The sequence below is a fragment of the Siphateles boraxobius genome, unplaced genomic scaffold, assembly GCF_051911475.1.
Source record: "Siphateles boraxobius isolate OS27281-9 unplaced genomic scaffold, OSU_SipBor_1 56, whole genome shotgun sequence".
NCBI classification, from domain to species: Eukaryota; Metazoa; Chordata; class Actinopteri; order Cypriniformes; family Leuciscidae; genus Siphateles; species Siphateles boraxobius.
In genome coordinates, this window is record NW_027509182.1 from 5931658 (window position 1) to 5956992 (window position 25335).

Consider the following 25335-nt stretch of genomic DNA (forward strand, 5'->3'; position numbering starts at 1 on the left):
TATGAGAGAAATAAATTATTTTTACAGTAATATGAATAAATGCTTCTGAAGCACACAAAATGTGTGACATACACAAACACTAGTTACTAAAGCATACAATATGCTTTCTTATGTGTAGTGGTGCCATCACTAATGAATAGTCTGTGACCTCCTTTTTTCCCCAGTCCTGGGTTGATGAATGTAGGCCAGTTCAACCAGCACAACAGTCATTCCCAGTTACATCTCAGCACCAGCTGGCAGAGTTTACTTCTCTACACTGCTGACATGCAGTGAGACTACTTCTATCTACTTTCCTAGACTTTAAGTTTTGTTGGCAGATAGACATTTAGCAGTGGTAGACAAATATTTAGACATTTTAAGAGTAACATGCCAACTCCTATTCCCAACCTCCTAATGGTTCCAAAACATACCCTTTTCTATTTTCAAACTTCACATTATATGATTGTGTGTGTGTGTGTGTGTGTGTGTGTGTGTGTGTGTGTGTGTGTGTGTGTGTGTGTGTGTGTGTGTGTGTGTGTGTAGTTATATATAATGTATATTCAAATTATAAATAAATATAATTAAATTAACTTTCCAATCTATTAGAATACACTGATCAATATCCCATATTAAAAATATTATTTTTGTATTTTTCTGAGCGTTTCAAGAGACCAAATTTCCAAACCTGATTTGTTATACTAAATAACTGTAACCACTTAAACCATTGCCACTATGTACCACTTAATCTCCTTTGCTCTCTTCTCAGGTTGGCGGCACTAAAACAGGAGTAGTGCGTTATGTGGGGGAGACTGACTTTGCCAAGGGCGAGTGGTGTGGAGTGGAGCTGGATGAGCCGTTGGGGAAAAACGATGGAGCTGTAGCAGGAACCAGGTACATCATTTGTCTTCCACTAACATGTCCTGTCTTTAGCAGCACCCTCAATGGCCTTCCAACTCTAATAGATCTCATTGTTTCATGCCTTTTTAAAATAGGTTTGTAGACTATTTAGTATGTTTATATATCCCGATTGTAGTGCGACCTACAACATGAAATCAAAATGGACCTGTTTTTTTTTCTTAATACATCCCAGTATTATTTGGCCATTTATATTTACATGTTATTCCTAAGGATTTTTTTTTTGTCTTTAGAATCTTTAGTGCTGTCAGTCCATACAAAAATTCCTAACATAAAAGTTTTTTATATATTATATATTGTAATAATTTCACAGTTAATCTCTAAATTAATGTAGAAACAACATAAACATAACTTTTTTGGTCTGGTTCTCAAGGGAGCACCTGGAGATGCTGCTTGGTACAAACACTACAGCGACACACTTATCCTATAAGCTGCCTAAATGGAAAATAACACTATTTGGTCACTGTAGAAATTAAATATTGGTTCATCTTTGTTAAAGCTATTTTTTTTGATCAACTTTAATGACACAGACAACAGCAGGAATATTAGGCTGCTGTCATTTTAAGGCCGAATGCACAGTCCGAATTAGGGGTGGCACGATCCGCTTTTTTTGGCTCCGATACCGATTCCGATACCTGGGACTCAGTATTGGCCGATACCGATCCGATCCAATACTAAAATAATAATTAAAAAAACAGTGCCAAATTACCTAATAAACTGTATCTGTATGCCTCACTGTGGGGAAGAGACTGGGATTATTCTTTTGTTAAAGGCATCAAAGCTTGACTTAAACATTATTTTCCTTACTTTGTAAAACAATACAGACAAAATATATACTATATAATTAAAATACATTTATTTTAAAATTTTAAGCGCAACTTTTTAATGAAGCAGCAACATATGATACATAGATTGGACAGAACAACTAAGGCTATCAATAAACTGCCATTGCGCAAAAGTATTGTAATATGAAAGGCTCCAATTCAGAGCGCCACGAAACCTTATGCGCTTCCCGTGCGCAGAATGATGCGCTCGAAGCAACATGGAGTCACGGCGCGCAGCGCGTCGCATTGAAAAGTTCAAAGCACAAAAGTAAGATATACATATATTTCTTTATTTATTCATTAGTTTGAGCCTTTTAACAGTTTTAAATTTCAGTTAATGTGCGTGTGAAGAGCAATTATATCGCTCTCTACTCCAGTGTTGTGATCACTGAGGAGTTGTGTTGTGATCTAACAGACACTCGGTAGACAGTAACATGTGAAACTCCAGCACGTTAAAGTCCTTTTATGCCAACCATAGACCTTTATCTACATATCTACAGTATAATAATAGGAACATTGACTCATCTTGGAGAGAGTTTCATCGTGTTGACTGTTTTACCCGAGCGCGACACGCTGTTTGAGTGCTGAGAATGACTGACAGCCGCAGCGGAGGGAAGCACTTAGGTGAAGATTAATTTAACGATTTAAATCTGTACCTCACATTAAACTATATGTAATGGCTTCAGAAATCTTGGAATACAGCCTTTTGTGTTGTATAACAATAACATACGTAGGCTATACAATATCGGATCGGATTTGGATGGTCTCGTCTGGCGATACCCGATCCGGCAAATATTGCTAGTATCGGAGCAATACCGATACTGAGTATCGGATCGGCGCACCCCTAGTCCGAATATACTGACACACATCCGGTTGCTTTCTCAAATGTTCACTTATGACATAACCAAGAGAATACTTGCCGAGACGGGTATTTTGACATCATTCTTTGTATGTGTCCGTTGAAGTGCAAGTATACTCGAAAGAAGAATCAATTCGGTGTTTGAGCGCTGTCTGAAACGTGCCTCTCTCTCTCTTTTGATGTGCGCGCTTCTGGTGTGTGAGCCTGTGCGCACAGATAACAGTGCGCCAGTCCTGAGTTTTGCCTCTTCCGCTTTTAAATCGTTTGAATGTGTAAATTGGCAAGACAAAACACGTCCAAATGATAAACTTTCACTCTATGATGGTTAACCATAGCAGTTAATCCGCGAATCACATACATGCTGAACTGTGGGGCCTGGTCCGTATCGATCATGGATCCGTTGCACCCCTAATAATTAATGACCACACTTATCATCATGATTGCTATCTTACCAGAGAATGGAAAAATCCAACTCCACTAAGTAAATGTGTCCCTGTCCCCAAAATTGTTGGTACTCAAAAACGCTTCCCTCCACGTTTTCTGCTGCGCGTCATTTATTTTTAAGTATTTAAGAATTTGATCTAACATGTAGGAAACATACAGAAATTTGATAGTTATCAAACACTTCACAGTCTTCACTGCTTAAATTATAGCTTAAATATAGATGCATCCTTATTAAAACTACAAAAGTTAGTCAAGAGCAGTGATTGATTTTCTTTTTGTCTTTTGTTCTTTGATTTACACCAATGACACATCACAGCAGCAGGTTTATTAAGCTGCTGTCACTTTAAGATCTGAAGCACATGACGTGGATCTGACACATATTCCATGACCTCACAACACTTTATGGTCATCTAAGACTTTTTTTTAAACTCATTTAAGACCGTGCTTACGAGGATACTCGACAAAGCTTGCATTTTGTCATAATTTTGTGTTTTCGTCCGTTCAAGTGTGAAAGATAACTCAATGCAGCCGTGCGCTGTCTGAAGTGCCTTTCTGTGCGCATGAGTCCTGTGTGTTTCTGTCACACAGACAGGAGATTCCCAGACCGCACGCCAGTACAGATTTAAGTTCTTTTTTGTGTCTTATCACGCTTGAATGGTTTAATAGCAGTTGATAGCGTGATCATATACTATAGCGCAGCCAACGGATGATGGGAATAAACGGATACTGTGATAATTGCGCTAAATATATTTTTAACGTGTTAAACTGAAAGAATTTATTGCATGCCTTAACGTGTTCATTTTGATAGCCCAAATATCTTTCAACATCTAGTCATTTGCTCTGCATTCTGTTCACAATCCAAACAATTCCTGATGGACGAACTCCCATCCTAAATAGTTTTTCAGGGAAATTATTACTGAGGAAAAATGGGTTTCGAGTGCAGTTTCATGTTGACTTTTAGTATTAGAATACAGGCCGGGTGATCTGCACATATAATGATTCACATGCTGAGCCAAGGTTAAACCTCAGCTGTCTTTTCACTGAAGAACGGGGATGGGTGAGTGCCAAACAGGAATAAACAGCTTCATGGATACTCTTTAATTGTTGACATTTGGCCCAAGGCTGGATTTAGTAGATTAGCCTATGTAGTTTGTTTTTTATAAATGATGGCTGGACACAGACTGAACATCTGCTTGTTCAGTTTAGATGATGATAAACATTTTCTAAGAGACAACAGTAATTTAAAACAGACCATTGTTTAAAAGTTTGGGGTTAGTACATTCTTATGCCTTAAGACAAGTCTTGTCTACTCATAAAGGCTACATTTATTTGATTATACAGTAAAATCGGTAATATTGTGAAATATTATTACAATTTAAAAGAACAGTTTTTTTATTGGAATATATATATATATATATATATAGTATTTTAAAATGCAAGGTATTCCTGTGATGGTAAAGCTGAATTTTTATTACTCCAGTCTTCAGTGTCACACGATCCTTCAGAAATCGTTTAAATATGCTGATTTGATGCTCAAGAAACATTTCTTATCACTTTTGAAAACAGTTGTACTGGTTAATATTTTTGCGGGAACCCTGATACATTTTTCTTTTTCATAATTCTTTGATGAATTGAAAGTTTAAAAAAAAAACTGTTTATTTGAAATCTAAATCTTTTTTTGGTTTGGTTACTTTATTAATACCCGTAGGTAAACTGGTTTTACAGTCTAAGAGGCAGGACATCCTTAGAACATTGTTGACCACAACATAACATACAACACACAAAACATTAAAACATATAAAAACAGGCAATAAAAATAAATAAAAAGAAGGAACAGAGAACAGTACATGACCAAAGTGCTTGTGCATTTTGTGCAAATAGTAATTTTACAGCTTATTTAACAGAGTGATTGCTGCTGGTACAAAACTGTTTTTAAAACGAGTGGTTCTACAAATAGGGACTTTTAACCTCTGGAATTCCCTATTCAAAGGATGTAGACTATCATTAGTGATAGCCATAGCTAACCTCTGTAATTGTTTTGCATACATAGTCATAGGGTGCAGCTGGGATTCCCCAGTCAGCTTACTTGACCACTTTACAATTTGGTTTAGGCGATTCTTGTGCTTGACTGAGACACAACCAAACCATGCCACCAAATCGAATGATATAATCGTTTCAATAAAAGACTTATAAAATAGGTCATCATAGTCTTGTCTATATTGAAATGATGTAATTTTCTCAAACAGTATAGGCGCTGTTGTCCTTTTTTACAGACAGCCTCACAATTCTCCTGGAAATTTAATTTAGAGTCAATAATTGTCCCTAGGTATCTATAAGATTGTATTTGGTCCACTAGTTGACCGTTTATAATTATTGCCTCATATCCTGGAGTTTTTCCAAAGTTTTGTAAACGTATAAATGTCTTTATTGTCACTTTTGATCAATTGTCCTTGCTGCATAAAAGTATTAAAATCAGTGTTATCTTTTGTAAATGTTTATATACTTTTTAAAAAAAATAATTGTATTTCCTTTTTTAGTTATTTTAGTACATCAAGTTAAGCTGATTAAATGTTGTTTTGGCAAATAGCTAAAATAAAATAAGTTTACGTTTATTTTTATATTTTATTCCAGTTAATGTTTATTTTATTTCAAGTAACAAAAATGTTTTTTTATGATTTTAGTTTTAACTATAATAACTAGGGATGCACCGAAATGAAGATTCTGCACCGATACCGAAAATTCTTTTTAAAAATGATTTATTTCTTATTTTAAATGAGCTTTTTTTGAATAATTGTATTAATATTATACTTTTTAATGTAATTCAATAATTTTAAAGATACTACATTTAAAAAGTAGATGAGGTTCTTCTGCGTTTCTCCCTCGTTTTTAGGAGTTTGTTGTCATAAGTTTATATTTTTTAAAATGCATCAAGGTGCCCTCAACTGTTTTTTGTTGGGGGGATTTCTGCGTGGTCATAATTTAATATTCATGTGCCAGTATAATGATTGTGTTTTCTAGTCTGTGTTTTATTGGTTGTTGTTCCCTTTTCCCACCTTCTACTCTCCCACTTTTCCACAGCTTTACACGCCCATTTCTTGAGACTTTTTCAACTCGGAGGTGTGAGCGACCAGGCTAAAACATGACACTTTAATGTTCTAATGTTCTATATGTTACCCTTGAATATACTGCATTTCCTCCCTCACATCCATACGGATGTCTCTCTGTCTCTCCTTAGATATTTTCAGTGCCCACCCAAGTTTGGCCTCTTTGCTCCGATCCACAAGGTGATCCGGATCGGCTTCCCATCCACCAGTCCAGCTAAAGCTAAGAAGAGCAAGCGTATGGCCATGGGTGTGTCGTCTCTGGCTCACAGCCCCTCCAGCTCCTCCATCAGTTCTGTCAGCTCTGTGGCCTCCAGTGTGGGGGGCCGACCCAGCCGCACCGGCCTGGTAAGACACTTTAAAATGCCAAAAAGAAAGTGCCAGTGCAAATCACAAATGTTTTATGTTGACATTTTGCAGTGTTGCTTCCTGATGCCACTATCATAATGTCACAATCACTTTATTTTTGTCCTGGGGTAATATAATGCTTTTTTTTCTTGATAAGAACCTTATAACAGCTCTTCGCGTGTCGGTCAAAAAAGACAGAAATTTATTTTTTAATTTCAATGAAATTATTGTACTATATTTTAGTTTGCTAATGTTTTTTTATTTAATATTTTATATTTAGATTTTACGGTACTAAATTATATTTACGCTGTATTTATAATCCATTTATTCACTTTTTGAGCATAGACCTAAACATGTAATTCCCAACTTAAACTGTCATAAATCTTGAATGCTTTAGAGCACGGACTTAAGTTTGATCTCTTTTCAAAGACGACACTTGGCAGATTATTGCTGAAGTGAAAAAAGTTTTATAAAGTGAACTTAAAAAAATTGAAAATAGTTTATTACTTAGAATATTTTTCATAACAATAAACGTAAAATTATGTAACTATATTTTTTCAAAAACATGTTTTACTCTAAAACTGTGAGAAAATCAAAGCCATAAATCTAAACAAGTTGTGTTCAAAATATGAGCCTGATATCTCAAAAAATGAGCAAGATTTTGTTTGGCCGCAGTACCAAAGGTTTCCACTAGATGAAATTCGTCTCCCATTCATTTCCAATGCGGTCATTTTTTGTGTGACTATTTTTTTCAGGACCATTTAACCTATTCAAATCATGTCCATGATTTTTTGTATTTACATAGCAAGTGCCAAAACCTTTACCAAGTTTCGAACCATAACAATGAAAAAAAATTCTAAAAATAACAAATGTAAAGTTTTTCGGTCAAAAACAACTGAAGTGCACCCACAGGTTAACAATTCAATATGAATATCTATATTCTGATTTGAATTGAGTTGACGTTTTGCCTTCTTTTCGCGCAGTTGACCGAGACGTCGTCGAGGTACGCACGGAAGATCTCTGGGACCACGGCTCTGCAGGAGGCCCTGAAAGAGAAACAGCAGCACATAGAGCAGCTCCTGGCCGAGAGAGACCTGGAGCGGGCCGAGGTCGCCAAGGCAACCAGCCGTATCTGCGAGGTGGAAAAAGAGCTGGCGGCGCTGAAGGCCGGACATCTGCAGGTGTGACTCACACATATAAACACAACACTTACACGAGCGTTTTCATTCACTAAACTTACTCACAAATGCAAGCCTATACACTCCATTTAACAGCACATTCATATGAATTTCTGACGAACAAATGACTTTTTCTCTTATCAATTTCAGTATGCAACGGAGGCAGAGAGCAACATACAGCAAGTCCGAGCCGTGCTGGCAGGCACCCAGAAAGACAAAATGGAACTGGCCAATCAGCTTGAAGAAGAGAGAAGGTAGAGCATTGTATAGTAGTATCCTGACATTTGCTGGTGTTATTTTGTCATTGTTCTTCACTGTTTTTTTTTTATAAAAATGCACAAAAGATGCTGAAGAGGAGATGAGAGTGGAGTAAGCTAGGACACTTCTTACTTAAGATGTCCTCTAGACAAAAAGAAATAACAGTCATTTCATTATGTCTGTTTTAGATACATCAAAGCCTACAGTTCACAAAAAAATGATTCCTTGTCATCGGTGATGAATATACCTGCGAATAGTGGAGTTTTGCAATTAAACACTTCTGTTTTTGGGTGATGCTGCATGCACACCAATAGGTGTCAGCATAAAGTCCAATACTTCTTTATCTGCCAGCGAAACACAAGCAATAAATGAAGAATTTCCTGACACCTGGTGGTTATTATGTGTTATGACAGGAAAGTGGAAGATCTTCAGTTCAGAGTCGAGGAAGAGTCCATTACGAAAGGAGACCTGGAGGTATCTGCCATTTTTACTACTAATTTACTGGAAGATGGTGTTATTTTTTTGTTTGTTTGTTTTGTATTGTTTTTCAATTAGAGGATTTCTATCAAGATAAAAGATTTGTAGACATTAAAATGCATGCTATTACTGAATTAGATAGTTGATAAGACATTTAAAATGTCTTTCCAAATATTTTCAGTACTCAAAAATCATGCGTTATGAATATTAGACATGATCTATGACCTTATGACTGTACGAAATGCTGAACACACTACTTTTACAGTCTTATTTTCATTTGTGAAAAATGTCCGAAGTGTCCATGTCATATTAAACACATGTCCTTCCATCCAGCCCTATACTGTCATGCTGAATTTAAAAACACTCTTTCCTGCCTTTAAACACCCTTTGGTATTATGATTGGTGCATAGCAAAGACCTGTTAATCTTTTTCTCTGCTACCCATGTATGTCTTTTTTCTCTCTTTCTCTCGTGTTTTTATTTCCCACCTCTTTTTCTCTCTTTAGACTCAGACCAAACTGGAGCATGCCCGTATTCGGCAGCTCGAGCAGTGTCTGCATTTGGAAAAGTCCAAAGCAGAGCGGCTTCAGAAAGAGTTAGAGGAAAATATGGTAAACATGCAGGGAGAGGAATCACTGTAGCCATCTCTCCCATTGCCATGTTTCTGCCACTTTATTAGAGCCCATATCTATGGGCCTCCACTGCTTGTGCTTGACTGACCAGGCCTGGGATCTCCATCATTCACCAAAAGCTCTCATATATATAATTTGATCTGACTTGTTTGTTAGGGATGTTAATTCGTGCAACTGATTCGATATATTTTGTCGGTTACACTTTATTTTAAGGTGTCATTGTTACAGTGTAACTAAATATTTAAGTACAGTCTAATATTAATTAACTACATGTACTTACTATAGGGTTAGGGTAGGATTATGATTTGGTTGAGGGTTAATTGCATGTAATTAGGCATAATATACTGTTATTACTATGGTAATTACAAGGACACTGTAAAATAAAGTGTTACCATTTTGTCTAAGCAAGTGGATCAGAAAAGATCAGATTTTTCAGTCTTTGGTAGATTTGGATCAAATTTAATCGCACCAATTTTTTTGCATTTACATTGTTGAATTAATTGTAATTTACTCCAGGTCTGATCAGAAACTTCCATGCTGTGAGTGTTGGAGATGTTGGAGATCTTTGTCTGTCTCTTGTGGGGCAGCACTGCTCCTGATAGCCAGCAACTGCTTTCACCTTTCATTTGCTAAATAGTTTTTCATGTCTATCTTTTTCTTGTTCACTGAGCATCTGCCCGAGACCCTCTGGTGGAGTTGAGAAGTAATCTTCTGCTTTGCAGTGATCTCACTTCCCCACATCAGCCTTCATTTTATTTTTTATGTGCTGAAATATAGCCTCCAGCCTCTAAAGGGGTTGTGATAAAACTCCCTCTGACACATCGATGCTCTTGCAAACACCCAGAAGACCGTCTCAACTACCCATCAATGCTTTAGCAACCACACAGAAAACCTAAGAAATGCCCTAGTGACCACTACCAAGACCTTAACAACACCCTAGTTACCACCCAGAACACCCTAGTAATAAATTAGTGAACTCCCAAAACACCTTAGCAGCTGCCTAGCTACATCCAAGCCAGCATGCAATGTCTGAGCTACCAACTAGAAAACTTGAAAAACACTATAAAACAAGTTAGAAATGCCCTTCCAAACATCCAGAACACCCTCACAACTGTCTATCAATGCCCTAGCAACCACCTAGAACACCCATTACATGTTTTAGTGGCCATAGGGAAAGACTCTAACATCATCTTATTGTCCACCCAGAACACCCTAGCAACGTCTTAGAAAATGCCCAGAACACCCTCAACAACTGTCTAGCAACACACTAGCTTCCAACCAGAAAACCCTAACAGCCACCAAGCAATGCCTAGTGACCACCCAGAAGATGCTAGCAACCTTGTAGCAATGCTGTAGTAACCACCTAGAATACCCTAGCAACTGCCTAGTAACATCCTAGTGATCACCCTAAATACCTAGAAATGTTCTAGCAACCAGCCAGTAATGCCCTAGCTACCAACCACCTCAACCTAAACACTCTAGTAAGCAGGGTTTAAAATAAAAAAAGTCATTAATTTTTTTTATTTTTATTTCCTAAATGGTAGTGGTTCTACACTAATCTGCGATTTTCGCTGGTTTCAAAACACACCGGATATAACCTACCATTGATGACATATCATCGGAAAAACTCCTGCGATCCTACAGCTATTTAGGGGCATTTCACTCTCGTTGGATGCGTCAACGTCACATTTGCTTAGAGGCCGTACTATTTGAATTCATGATTGGTTGAATGATGCCAAATTAAAATCTTAAGCAGAACGATATAATAACGTTATTAACCAGATAATCATAATTTCAAATAAGCGTTTCTGTTCAGAACGTTTAAACTTGATTTCGTTTTTGTTTGTTCCTGTTAAAATGTAGTTGTTTTCGTTCCTTGAACAGATTCAGAGCCCTGCTAGTAAGTGACTAGCAATGCCCCTGGATACACCCAGAACACCCTAGCAACTACCTACCAATGCTCTAGCAAACACACAGAAACACAAATGCCCTAGTAACCACCACAAACACCCTAGCAAGTGTCTAGCAATGTGGTGGAAGTTTTGCGTGGAGAAGCACCAGACACATTTACTTCAGTAAATGTAAAAGTGTAGTTTTGGCTGTCATTGTGAATGATGGTGAGTGAATCCAGCACAGTCCAGGCACTCTAATCAACGGGATTTCACATTTATCATTAACAGGTCAGAGGCAGGTTCCAGCCACCACCCATGAGGCTGGGCAAGAGTGTCAAGGTGATATAAAGGGAGTAACATACTGTGTGGTTTTAGAGTGACCTTCTCCTTTAAAGATGAACATTATATTTAGATGCGTGCTCCTCTCACTTCTCTCTTGTGGTTTGAGACTTCATCTATGAACTCTTGTAGTATTATCTGATCTCTGATAACCTCTAATGATATTTTCCTTGGAAATATCAAATTTTCAGATGACTCCAAAATGACTAACATTTAATATTTGGTGTGTTCTATGAAATGAAAAACATCTTCTTTAAACATATTTTCTTTAAACATAGTTTGAATCTTAGTAGTAATTGCCTGTGTTCCTTTGGACTTGCTGTGTGCTGTGCCATTTCATATTTGCCTGGCTGCTTCTTGATGGACAGATTGAGGAACGCTTGCTTGGGCTTGAATTCAACGAGAATGTTGGTGTAGTTTCTTAGGTTGCACTATATCTGCTTTTTTGCACATGCGAGAACCATTTTTCAAGAAATGGTCATATCACTGAAATGTTTGCAGGCCAAGCAAAATGTTTTGTTTGCTTCTCATATCTGTAATGCCTTCCGGTTGCAAATCTCTAGTGGGCAACTCTCTTAGAGATTTCATTCGGATTATCAGCAACAATACAATGTTTATTTAGGAATGTACAATATATAAACATAAGCTTTTACAGAGCCAATATTATTCCTTTTTTTGTTTTTAAATTTAATCGGAAAAAATACTCCCTTATATTATCTGCTTCCAGTATTATAATAATAATAATTATTATTAGTATCATCTGTATCATAATAAACAGTTCTCAGTAGTCTGATATACTTCTCATTAAGATAAATCTCATTACTGTAATGCAAAAAAAGAACTAAAATTACATTTGTAAAGTTCATTTGTAACTGTGCATCATGAAATTATATTGTGTTTTAAGGGAAAAATGATTGTCTAGACAAAATTACTTTTTTACTTTAATGATGAAAATTGTGTTTTATTGAGTTATGTTTAAGTGTCATTCAAATAATGTCAGAGTGCATGAAAATTTAATGTGATGAAATTTAATTTCTTTTACGACCTGTACAGGTTTACTCCATATTGGCATTACAGTTCCCAGTTTATATTGTGCGTCCCTAGTTTAGTTGTTTATGCCGTTATTTGTATCACCATTTTGTCATTAATATGATTTTTCCAATTAGATGTTATAAGAAAACACTCTAATTAAATCCTAAGACTAAGGTCAAAGATCTTATTGAAAAATCACTAAATCCTTTGAGAGTTGCCACTGAGCAGAAGAACTGGAGGCTTTGGCATAATAACGGTTTACGATCCAAGATTTATGACCCTCTCTCTGTCCTCTAGCAAACTACAGTTGAGGAGAAGAGTCGTGTTATGCAGCTGGAAGAGGAACTGTCCCTGCGCAAGGCTGAGGTCGAGGAGCTCCAGGTTCGGCTTCAGAGAAGCTCCTCCGGCCCAGGCACAGATGCTGGAGACTGCGGGCTAGGCTTAAACTCGGAGACTCTGGTCTTGCGGGAACAGCTTCTCTCCGCAGGCCGCGAACGCCGCGAAGAGAGCAGCCAGCTGCGCGAGAGGTACGAGGCGTCCCTAAACACCAGCCAGAAAGAAGCTGAACGCCTTAAAGCCACCACAGAACGTCAGGGCCAAGAGATCTCTGACCTGAAGCAAAGACTTCAGCAGGCCACTCGTGAAAACATGGAGATGATGGACAGCTGGAAAGCCAAGCTTGACACTTTGGTTGGAGACCATCAACGTGCTCTAGAGGAACTAAAATCCTCATTAACGAGAGATCGTGGGGCCAGTGAAAATGGAGAGGGTGAAGGAACCACACCTGAGATGAGAGCTGCTCTGGAGAGCTTAAAAATGGAGCATCAACTGGAGTTAGAGAACTTGAAGGCCAAGCATGAGATTGATGCTGCCGTGATGGCCAAAGAGCGTGAAGACCTACGTGCCCGACTTCAGGATCTGCGGGACCAGCTACAGGAGAGTGAGCAGAACTGGAAGATCCAGGTGGAAACCAAGAGCAACCAGCACACTCTGGAGCTCAAAGAGGTTTTCGAGAAGCTCCAAAAGGCTGAGTTTAGGATCAGCGATATGGATAAGTTCCATGAAGAGCATAAAAATGCCACCCTACTTCTCAAAGAGCAGCTAGAGCTGGCTGAGAAGAAGATGGTCGATTATGAAGCCCTGCAGAAGGCTGAAGCTCAGAGCCGAGCAGAGATCCTCTCTCTGCAGGAGAAGCTGATGGTCAGTGAGAACAGACTGCAAGCTGTGGAGGCGGATCACAACACCCAGGATGTTAATGTTAGTGACCTCTGGGACAGTACCCATTTTTTATGATTAAAAAAAAAGATGTGTAGAGTTGTTTTTAATGTTATATTGGTTATTTTGTAGATTTGCCAAAATTTCCATTACATACAGGGCTAAAATCGGAAGTTGATCATAAATATTTGAAACCAGTCCAAAAGGATCCTAATGGGATTAATAAGCATGACGATCCTACTGGATAAACTGAAATCCTAAAAAATAGTATGAAATTTCCATTAGGATCCAATGGGCTCTTATTTGATACTTGGATGATCTTTACGCAATCCCATTGAAATCCTATCATATTAGTTCCAAATTATAACAAAAATTCCAAATTGAATCCTGTTCAAACTTTGGAAATTGTTGACTGGGGTTCATTTAAATATGTTTTTATATTTTCTCACCATCCAGATGATCGAAAATAATGATAACTCTGAAGAGAAGATTAAACTGAAACAGAATATGGAAGGTACGTGTACAAATTATGACAAATTATTATGTTGTATCTTGTAACTAATGTACTGTACACTACTGTTCAAAGGTTTGGAGTTGGCAAGATTGATCAGATGGTCAGTTTGATTGCTAAGATTCTTACAAGGCTGTAATTATTTTTTAGAAAAAATGCTGTAAAAATAGTAATATGAAATATCACAATTTAAAATAACTGTTAATATATTTTATATTTCAGTGTCACATGATCTGTCAGAAATCATTCATCAATTTGCTGATTTGGTGCTTAAGAAACATTTCTTCTTATTATCAATGGTGTGCTGCTTAATATTTTTACTGGAAGCTGTGATCTTTGATGAATAGAAATTTCAAAAGGACAGCATTTATTTGAAATAGAAATCTTTTAAAACATTATAAATGTCTTAACTGTCACATTTGATCACTTTAATGCATCGTACCTGAATAAAAGTATTTATGTCTTTCAAAAAGGAAAGAAAACCAAAACTTGAACATTAGTGTACTTAACTGAGTTGACAGTGGTGTACTAAATCCTTCTGGTATAATGTTTAATTTTTCTTTTAATCTGTAATTATACCGTAGTTGCTATAACGAAAAACAGAGTGAATCACCATGGTAATAATAAACATTTTCAGACATTTCAGAATGTGAAAATTTTTTTCTATGCCTGTGTTTATAACTTCATTCTTTCTATTAGAAACTCTGGATAAACTCACAAAAAGGGAAAAAGAAGTCTCCACTCTAACAACCCAAGTAGACGCCCTAAAGACCCAAATAACTGGTAATTATCACATTAAAGAGTGACATTTGTCATTTTCATTATTTTTTTTATTAAAAAGAACAAAGTGAGCTATATTTAACATAACATAGAATGTTGATTTTAGTGATATTTTGTTTTCTTTCTAACAATAAAATCAACTGCATCTTTTGTGTAGCCTTGGAGGAAAAGGTTCGTTTGGGAGAGAATGCGGCAGAAGGATTATTTAGGGAGAAGACACGTTTGGAGGCGGAGCTGGAGTCCATGACCAAGAAATCCCATGATGCATCAGGCCAGCTGGTGATTATTAGCCAGGAGCTTCTGAAGAAAGAGAGGTAAAGAATATTACATGGACTTTATGACAGGTGTGCGCTTTTAACCACTTGATAATGACAACATGAACCATCTGGAAAATTAATGTCTCAGTTAATATTCCTTGATAGTCTTTCTTACACTTGTACACTTGAAACTAGTGTGTACTTGAAATTAGTAGACCACCATCTGTTTTATCCCTGTCATGAAGAACCATCATCTGGTTTGGATTGCTTTCCAATACACCAGGATAAATGGTTACCCATGTACCATTGCTGATTGTAATCCACTCAAGAGCAATTTAAGTAAACAAAGACAATTGCGTTGATTAAAACTGTGACCTAAACATCGTTAAGCCTTTTCAGTCAATACTACATGCTGACAGTGAATATCCTGTCAGGGGTTTAGGCTCTGCCCTTATTGAACTCTGCATGGAGAACCAAAAAATATTTACAGACACACATTGCTCTCAGTATTTGTATTACTTATCAAATACTTTGGATGAATGACAGACCCCAGTTACTAGTGATGCACCGACAACTGAAAATATTCGTCCGAAAACAAAAATTCAATTTGGTTTTGGAGGGGCAAAATCATTGATCTAAATGTTGACATTTAATTAGCGCTTCTCTGGTGGTACAGAGATATGAAACAAAGTCTGAGCTTTCAAATTCTGTTAATTGTATAACACAATTTAATGTGACAGATCACTGTATCATGAACTGTAACTGGATTAACTGTATCATCCTCAGTTCAAACGGCAGTGCGGTTCTGCTCTTTCTCTTTTCTACTATTTATAGCATGAAATAAACATGAAATAACATCATAAAGAAACAATTTACTGAAATTGACACTCAATGTGTAAATAAAACAATGCCAACAAAACAATTGCAAACAATGTCACGTAACATTATCGCAGGAACCATTCGATGTTCAAGCTAGAATTTTTTTTTTTTTGCTAAACATTCAAAATAATATTCATTATATGTTTTACTTCACCTATTGTCTTCATTATTTAATGTATGTTTCAATAAATCTGTCTTAAAAACCATTTTTATTACAGCCACAGTTTAATTTTCTATTCAATTCAGATTTATTTGTATAGCGCTTTTCACCATACATATTGTTTCAAAGCAGCTTTACAGAAAATGCATCTCTACATTACAATTTAGAGTGATCTGTTATCAGAGGTGACTGTGTCCAAGTTATGTATTTCAGAAATGTACATATACAAATCACACAGTTGGATAATAATGTATTCATTTAAGGCAGAAACAATGAGCTCATCGAGGTAAAGAATACATGTTTGTTAACAAATGCGACCCTGGACCACAAAACCAGTCACATGGGTCCATTTTGAAATTGAGATTAATATAAGCTGAATAAATAAGCTTTCCATTTGTGTATGGTTTGTTAGGATAGGACACTATTTGTCTGAGATACAGCTATTTGAAAATCTGGAAACTGAGGGTGCAAAAAAATCGCCTTTAAAGTTATCCGTTTATGTTCGCGATTGTGCTGCATTCACTCACAAAAATAAGTGTTTTATATATTTATGGTAGGAAATTTGCAAAATATCTTCATGGAACATGATCTTTACTTAATAGCCTAATGTTTTTTGGCATAAAAGAAAAATCGATCATTTGGACCCATACAATATATTGTTTGCTTTTACCACAAATATACACGTGCTACTTGTGACTGGTTTAGTGATCCAAGGGTCACAAATGATTAAGATATATAGAAAATGTTTTTTTTTTTTTTTTAATATAAAAATTATTTTTTTAATATTTAGTTTTATGCAATGTTTTTTTTTCCTGTGTGTGTGAATGGGAATGCGTATCAGGAGCCTGAATGAGCTTCGGGTGTTATTGCTGGAATCTCCCCGCCACTCTGCAGGAGTGGATCGGGACATTAGCCGTGAAGTTCACAGAGCAGAGTGGAGGTTGAAGGAGCAGAAACTACAGGATGACATTAAAACCCTCCGGGAGAAACTTTTACTGCTGGTAAGACACGTGGGCAGAAACCTGAAACTGCAGCTGTTGTCAGTGTTTTATGAAAAACATCTTATGTCATTGACACTTTTAGGGGGATTTCACACAGGACGTTTTCTGTGGTCCGAGCGCGATGGTTTTACACTTAACTTGATTCTATCGGACCCTGGTGCACTTACGTTCATCTTACGTCATCATTAATGTGCACTCTACATGATAGGAAACAGAACACGGTCCATATATTGTTTTTTTCTTAATCTGGTGCTATTTTGCTATTTACTGTATGTGCGTTGCATGAAGGAAGCTTTCTGCTGCTTGCAAATGGAATCTTTAGAGGAGATAGCGGATTGCCATTTATTTTCGGCCTTTATTGCACTCGCTATGTGCGATTACACTGCAGGCTAACTCTCGCTTATATCCGAGGTAAATGATCAATACTATCATCCCTTACGTGTGTTTTCTTGAACTAAATAAATCGTTTTCGGCTAAAACATATGTGCAGATTAGTTTTCTTCCTAAACAAGTGCGCACGTGAATGGTGAGTACAACCAAACCACAGTTCGAGTGCAACCAATCTCAGACCACCTTCTTCAGGAAGTCTCGTGTTTGGTACCCTGGTGTGCACCCAGGTCCGCATGACAGCTTTCACATTAGCAATTTGTCATGCGAACCGTGCTCCGTTTTGATCTAAACTGCCAGTGTGAAAGCACCCTTAAATTAAAATGTACGATTTTTAAAAATGTAACAATTTTAACCTGTTTTCTATTTTAATTCATATATTTCATAATGCAATTTATTCTTGTGACAGCAAAGCTGAATTTTCAGCATCATTACTCCACAATCTTCAGTCTCACATGATCTTTCAGAAATCATTCTAATATGCTGATTTGCTGCTCAATAATCATGTCTAGTTGCTTAATATTTTTCTGGAAACCATGAAAGTTTTTCAGGATTATTTGATGAATAGAAGGTTAAAAAGAACATCATTTATTTGAAATAGATTTTTTGTAACAATGTAAGCATCTTTACTGTCACTAGTTTGCACCACACTTTATACTTACACCGATATGTGCACTGATATATTGTTCATCCCTTTTAATTTTTACAATTTCATTATATCAGAGTCGGGAAAGGTCGTCTCCAGACCACCGCCGATACTCTATGATGGACCCATCTGCTTCAGACACAGAGGTGACCCGTCTGCGTCAAAGGCTGCTGAGCACAGAAGATGCCCTGAGGAACGCTCTGGAACACAACCAACACGTGGACCAGCTAGTGCAGGCCATGCGTACCCGTCCAGACAAGAACCAGGTAAACACCTCAACCTGCTACTGCTGGTGTTTCTTCAACTACAGGCAGTTTTGTCCCCATTTATAATTTGTACACTAACAAAGTCCAACAGTATAATAACTATTGAAATGGTTTATTTCGCTCTTTCTTCATCTTCACAGGCACATGCTAGTGCAAATTCTGCAAATGGAATTCATCAAGAAGACACTTCCTTCACACAAGAGGTTAATTAGATTTACATTCATGTATTTAGCTGACGTTTTTATTTTAAGTGACTTACAAGAGAGGAACAAAAGCAATTTTTCAAGGAGCCAACAATATTCAGAATATACAATGCCAGGTGTATTTGACAACTAGATTAGGAAGCAAGGTGTTGTTCTAAATGTTGGAAAGTGAAGTGGGCTGAAGGAGTAACAGTGTTGTCTGCTGAGATCCATCTTTCAGTCAAAGCCAGAACATTAAGTTTTTGACTGACTACAAAGGCAGAAATTAAGTCAGCTTTGTTGACCGCTTAGACAGTTACAGTCAGACAGAGAGGGTGAGAGGAGGCGAACAGAGATGAACTGGTGGCACTTTTGTTTCGCCTGAAAAACTAGAAAGTAGAAAGGGAGAAAAGGCTTTCAGGCTTCACACAAGAGCTGTCACTGCAGTAATTTTTGCGTATTAAGTAGAACCTCACTGATTGCTTCACAGCTGAGTCTACCTACTTCATAAACAGCTCAAAGCATAGAAAGTGTAAACTTCTCATTTACACAACAACGATATGCTTTTTTCCTTAGAATTTTCCGCGTTCAGACGACACCATTATCAAAACGATCCTAATTCACACGGATCTGGGAAAAAGACTAAAAACGTTGTATTCTGCTGCCAGGCCATTAGATGGCACCAAAATGCCGTTGTCATGTAAATGAACGGCCAAAACGCTTAAGTTTTTAGTTGGAAACAGTGTCGTGTAAACAGCCCTTTACTGGCTACTAGTTTTAGTCGTTTTCGCAGATCCGTGTGAATCGTTTTGACTATGTTGTCTGTGTGCGGAAAACTCAAAGGAAAAACTTCTACGTTTTAAGCATGTCGTTGTCGTGTAAACGTACCCTGAGACTTCAACTGGATAGCTCTTAAACTAGCAACAATAGATTTTTTTACTCTGTTCAAATAATAATGGAGAATCCTAATATTTGTTTATTATCCTAAACTCTATTTCTTTTTCTAGGAACAACACTGATGAGGGCTAAAACAGTTCTTGGATGTTTAGGGAAGAATGGAGGTGTAATGGGAAAGAAGAAGCCAATTTGATGCCTAGACCTTTGGACTAATGCTTCACTGGACATCTTATTTTCTGTTTACGGTTAACACCAAAACAACAACTTTATAAATGAACAAACAGAAACCACAATTTGAAGAATATCTAAAATGATCTGAGATGCTATAAAAGACATAAAGTGGTTTTAAGGTCAATGGTACAACACGGACAAACTGACACACCGATCCTGTAGACTACCTCCGAGATGGACAATGATGTCTGACTTAACAAACGAGAGAGTGTTGGTCAGGAAAACGTCTCGGTTACATATATAACCCTCGTTCCCTGAGGAGGGAATGGAGATGTTACGTCAGTGACTGGCGAAATGTGGGTTTCGCTTAGAAGCCTATCACCTTCGAGTTCTACAAAACGAGCCAATGGCAAGGAAATGCCATGGGTCTGTGGAATTTGCATAGCGCAACTCCGCCCCACCACGTGGGTATAAAGAGGAAGCGAGTACATGAGCGGACACTGGCTCTACCCGGAGATTATAAAATCTCCCGAATGTGTTCGGTGTCGCCCAGTCTGCAGCTCTGCAGATGTCTCTGGCATGCGCTAGAGCCCAAAAGGAAGCCACACTCCGGGTGGAGTGTACCTTCACACCAAGGGGGCATGGTCGACCCTGCATCTGGTAAGCCAAGACAATGGCGTCCACTATCCAATTAAACAACCTTTGCTTGGAGATAGCCTTTCCCTTCAGCTTCCCACAATAACAGACAAAGAGGGTCAGATGGTCAGAGGGTACGAGAGGAGAGCGAGGAGGATTTAGTCTCCCCACCCCCCTCACTACTGTTTTCGACTCCACAAGGTCGTGGTGGGCAGAGATCGCGGCCAGGTAAACCTTCAGGGTGGAATGAGACGGCCTTCGTTCCAACCCTTCTTGGAGGAAGGAGAGCACTGATCCAATCAGGCATTTTCTGGGATCTTCTCGGCGAGAAGAACACCAAGTGACGAAGAGGTTCCACTTCAGGGCATAGGCGGGTCTCGTGGACAAGGCTCTAGCAGAAGTGATGGTTACCACCACCTGAGGTGGTAGGCTACTCAAACCTGCTGTGTCCCTACCAGGGGCCATACATGCAGGTCCCATAGATCGGGACGTGGGTGCCAGAGGGTGCCCCGTCTCTGAGAAAGTAGGTCCTTCCTCAGAGGAATCGGCCAGGGAGGGGCTGTCGCGAGGAGCACCAGTTCAGAGAACCAAGTCCGGGTGGGCCAATGAGGCGCAACCAAAATTACCTGCTCCTCGTCCTCCCTGATCTTGCACAGGACCTGTTGTGTGCTAGTGCATGTGTGCCGAGGGTCCCCTCGGTCAGGGAATAGAACCAGCGGCAGTGAGAAGAGTCTGGGGAGGCAATTAGATCTACCTGTGAGTCGCCGAACTGTTCCCAAATCAGCTGAACCGACTGGGGACGGAGTCTCCATTCCCCAGGAAGTGGCTGAAACTGCAAGAGCTCGTCGGCTGCACGTTTCAACTCTCCCGGGATGTGAATGGCTCGAAGCGACCTCAGATGCTTCTGACTCCATAGGAGGAGATGACGGGCGAGTTGCGACATACGGCAGGAACGCAGAGCACCTTGTCGGTTGATGTACGCTACTGTCACGGTGTTGTCAGAATGGACTAGTACGTGTTGGTCATTGAGCAATGCTCGGAAGCGGTGCAGAGCCAAACGTACTGCCAGCAACTCGAGGCAGTTGACATGCCAAAGGCGCTGGGGTCCTATCCAGGTGCCCACGGCAGCATGTCCATTGCACATGGCACCCCAGCACGTGGTGGAGGCACCTGTTGATACAACAACATGCCTGGAAACTCGTTCTAAGAGAACTCCGGCCCGTAGAAAGGAGAGGTTCGACCACCGGGTGAAGGTCTGACGACAGGCCCGAGTCACAGGTACTCGGAGCGTGCCTGGTTGCCATGCCCATCTCGGGACTCGATTGCGAAGCCAGTGCTGAAGCGGTCTCACATGAAGCAGTCCGAGCTGCGGACGCCATATGCCCCAGGAGCCTCTGAAATAACTTCAGTGGAACCGCACTCTTGCCCTCAATTTGTTTCAGGCAAGTCAGCAGTGACTGTGCACACTCGCTCGTAAGCTGCACGCACATGGCGGCCAAGTCGATTTCCATACCGAAAAAAGAGATCCTCTGCCAGGCCCCTCGCCACACCCAAAAACCAATCATTCAGCCGCGAGCGCTCGGGACAAGGTGGAGGATTCCATTCCACTCCGATGCTTGCGGCTGCCCGGGAAAGCATCGCTGTCAATTCCGGATCAGACTCGGGCAATGCTGGCACACCCGAAGGCGGCTGCACAGCCGAGTCTTCATCTTCGGAAGACTCCAGCCCACCTTGTGATGCGGCAATCGACATAGTCTCGTCATCTGGAGCGCCGAATGAAATGCGGGGAGCGTCCGAAAACGGACCCGCCATCTCACCCTGAATGAGGGGGGTGTGGCCCGAGGAAGAATCGCCAGGGCTTTGTTCCACACCGTCACCCTCAGGTCATCCTGGCCACCAGCCAAAGTATCGCCTCTCGCGGAGGGGATAGATTGAGGTGTGGCTGAGGGAGGTCATTGAGTCTCGACCGAAGCACCTCAATGGTCATGTTCCCGCAATGTAAACATGAGTCATCCACAAATGCTACCTTAGCGTGATCTAAGCCCAAACACACAAGGCAGTGATTGTGCCCATCAGATGGCAAAATAAATTGACCGCACCCAGAAGTGGACGGGCGAGACATCTTTAAAAAGACGTGCCACGCGCAAGCTCATTTTGTGAGAGGGAAAGTTCAGCAGAGTGATGAAGCGCCCAGTGAGAAGCACACACACTGTTGGCAGATCACTGTACAGATCAGCAGCAGGCAATGTGATCTCGCTGGAACGTACCATTGCACCAACACACTGGAGAGCTGCTCGTCTCGTAGTACTGAAGATCTCAGACACAGGCTTGCAGAGGAGAGAAGAGAAGCTCTTGGCTCCGAAGCAAAAACATAATGCGAGATTGCCAGCGTCACTCCTTTTATACTAACACGGTGGGGCGGAGTTGCGCTGTGCAAATTCCGCAGAGCCATGGCATTTCCTTGACATTGGCTCGTTTTGTAGAATTTGAAGGTGATGGGCTTCTAAGCGAAACCCCATTTCATCGATCACTGACGTAACTCGGAGTGACTGAATGAAAGGGAACAAACAATACCCTGCTATACTCCCAGTTGGTTGTAACCAGTTGCTGTTTAGAAAACATTTTGGCCTCAATTTATACTGTTTAATTTATTTGCCATTTATGCTTTTCACCTTTTTTAAAATGATAAACTGGCCAACTCTTAGAATAAGGTTTGAAGGACTTGGGCTGGTCACTAGATTCTGTAGCAAACAAGTAAATAAAACCAACAGGCTCCCTTATTCCATACCTGCTCATTCTTGTGTTGATTTTTCTTCTTTTTATCAAGACATAAGTTTTAATGTATGAATTATACAGCATTCAGCAACAATGTTCAACAGAATTAGCAAGTTAAGGTGCACCATAAAGCTTCAAGAACCAGTATTGCAGTTTCAGTCAATATTAGTGCATACCTTTGTAATATTATAAAATATTAGCAGACAAAGCCAACTCCCAACCTGTAGTTCAATTCAAATGAACAATGAGCCAACAGCTTTCATTTCTTGTTTTGAATCATTTGCTGAATCCGTTTGATTGGCTTGTCTTTTAATTCAGCTGGTGGTGAGTTGTGATTGAAGTATCTTAAGGGGAGGTACTACATGCATAAGTTACATATTGCTCTTATAGCAAATACAATAATTCTGTTTCACCACTCAAAATAGATTTAGCTATTTTCATTAGCATTTTATTTGATTTAATTTAATCTTTATAAAAGAGCATGAAGCATGTTTATTTACATGCATACAACTTTTGACGGAAACAACCTTTTGACAAAAGTGCATTTTTAATATTTTTGTCATATGCAAGTAAGTTTGTTTTGATGAAAGGAAAGGATCACCTGTAGTGCCTCCCCTTAAAAGAACAAAAGACTTTTTGGCATTTTCTCTCTGATAAGTTTTCTGTCTAAACAGATCTTTGTGTTATGAACTAAAAAAAATCTGATTTAACAGTACAAACAATAACTGCAGTCCCATAAATCAGTGTCTGCCTAATGGTATTCCAGAATTTATTCTCTCCTTTGAAAAATCATGTGGATGAAACAAAAATACTGTGCAATTAGGTCAAGTTTGCTCATAAAGCAAATTTATACTGATGTGATTGCCATTAGAACTAGAAATCATTTGTTTTCAATAAGAATAGGGAAAATGATAGGGCTGGCCCCAAGTTTTGCTGTTTAAAATTGCTTTAGATTGCAGTTGGATTCGATAAAAATGCCTTTTATCTGTTGGGAAACTTCATTCACCACTTGCTGTAATGGTTTCCAAAATCAGTAATTAAACATTAACAAAAGAAAAACTTTGTAGTGTATTATTTGTAACAAATGGTTTCCTTTCATTTTCTAAAGGGAAAGGTTTGTAAATAAGCACTTTCCAAGTCACCACTACATACCATATACACGTAAAAACATTCAAATGGTGATATTTGTACCTAAAAATGTCATACTTTTAAATTCAGCATTTATAAAAAGGTTACTGTTGCTCTTTCAAAAAGTCATTTTACCACCATTGTTGGATGCAGCAATAACCAGGTTAGTAGTCAACAAATATGGAATTTTCAGTAGCTGATTCTTAAAATGTTACTCCCAATCCTAAATGTAAATCCTTAAAAGGTGTAAGTATTTACAGTAGCATACTTCGTAGTAGTAAGTACTAGTGAAATGTTTCAGAAAATAAACCTAAAATACTGAAAATAATTTTCCCATATTTCCGAATCCCATATTTCCTCATGAGACATGCTTAGTAAAAAGTTATCTAATCTTCATTCCTCAAATCATTTGGAAGATGTGGGTATATCGTATATTTTGCAAGTCTAATTTGCCTTTATATTGTGAGGGCAGTGTACTAGGTCCAAGTGAGTATACATGTCTGAAAGACAAGCAAGAACATGATTTTTAACATATATATTGTAATTGACCAGCCACTACAGAATGACAAGAGTTAAGGGATGAACGCATTACAGTGCTACGCCGTTAGGGGGAGCTATAACATTAAAATAATAATAATAATAAAATCAGCCAACCTGTGAATTGAAGTCTGTTCCTTAATATCTTGTCACATGCTGAACTATTATACAAAATTAATATATTATTAGTCCTACATTAATACTACAGTGGAAATTTGTAGCCTATAGGCCTATATAAATGTATAAATTAATGAATTTATAATGATATAATGTGTATAAATAAAATGTAAGACTGTTTTTTGTTCGCTGAGCATGACTGGTTGAAATTTGGTCAATACCCTCTAAATATCTGTCTATCAGGCACAATTTTTAAGGTTGCACTTTGTGAACATAACTGGCCACACCAAGAAACTTCATTGACTTAATTCTTGGAAAATAACTTTTTTTTATTTTACTATTTTATAGATCAAAATTAAATCTGAAACGTGTTTTGTTTGTCCTGACCTAGAGCTTCAGTAACTTTTTTTTTATACTGTTCCAGATGATTGCCAAAAATGTAAATAATATTCTGATAGCGCTACCTAGTGTTAGATCAATATGAGTGTTTGTTATTTGGAACCGCCCCACTCA

General features: G+C 38.6%; 1 protein-coding gene across 7 annotated transcripts in view; it reads left to right on the forward strand.

The window, feature by feature from the left end:
• The window catches only part of clip2 (CAP-GLY domain containing linker protein 2), a 56589-nt gene extending 32490 nt beyond the window's left edge, over window positions 1–24099 (forward strand). The window contains exons 4-18 of one of the 7 annotated variants that reach the window (XR_013195657.1): window positions 746–870; window positions 6257–6470; window positions 7454–7651; window positions 7799–7902; window positions 8320–8380; window positions 8889–8993; window positions 12575–13534; window positions 13949–14006; window positions 14703–14786; window positions 14941–15097; window positions 16921–17080; window positions 18191–18379; window positions 18520–18582; window positions 19569–20068; window positions 22690–24099. Coding sequence is in view for 5 of the 7 variants with exons in the window: in XM_077206541.1 (XP_077062656.1) it covers window positions 746–870; window positions 6257–6470; window positions 7454–7651; window positions 7799–7902; window positions 8320–8380; window positions 8889–8993; window positions 12575–13534; window positions 13949–14006; window positions 14703–14786; window positions 14941–15097; window positions 16921–17080; window positions 18191–18379; window positions 18520–18582; window positions 19569–19580 (2490 nt within the window). In the remaining 2 variants the exon portion in view is untranslated. Of the gene's footprint in view, window positions 1–745; window positions 871–6256; window positions 6471–7453; window positions 7652–7798; window positions 7903–8319; window positions 8381–8888; window positions 8994–11194; window positions 11246–12574; window positions 13535–13948; window positions 14007–14587; window positions 14621–14702; window positions 14787–14940; window positions 15098–16920; window positions 17081–18190; window positions 18380–18519; window positions 18583–19568 lie in introns of all 7 variants that reach the window. The other 6 variants (XR_013195658.1, XM_077206542.1, XM_077206544.1 and 3 more) reach the window with 6 other exon arrangements.
• Window positions 24100–25335: the final 1236 nt, after the last annotated feature.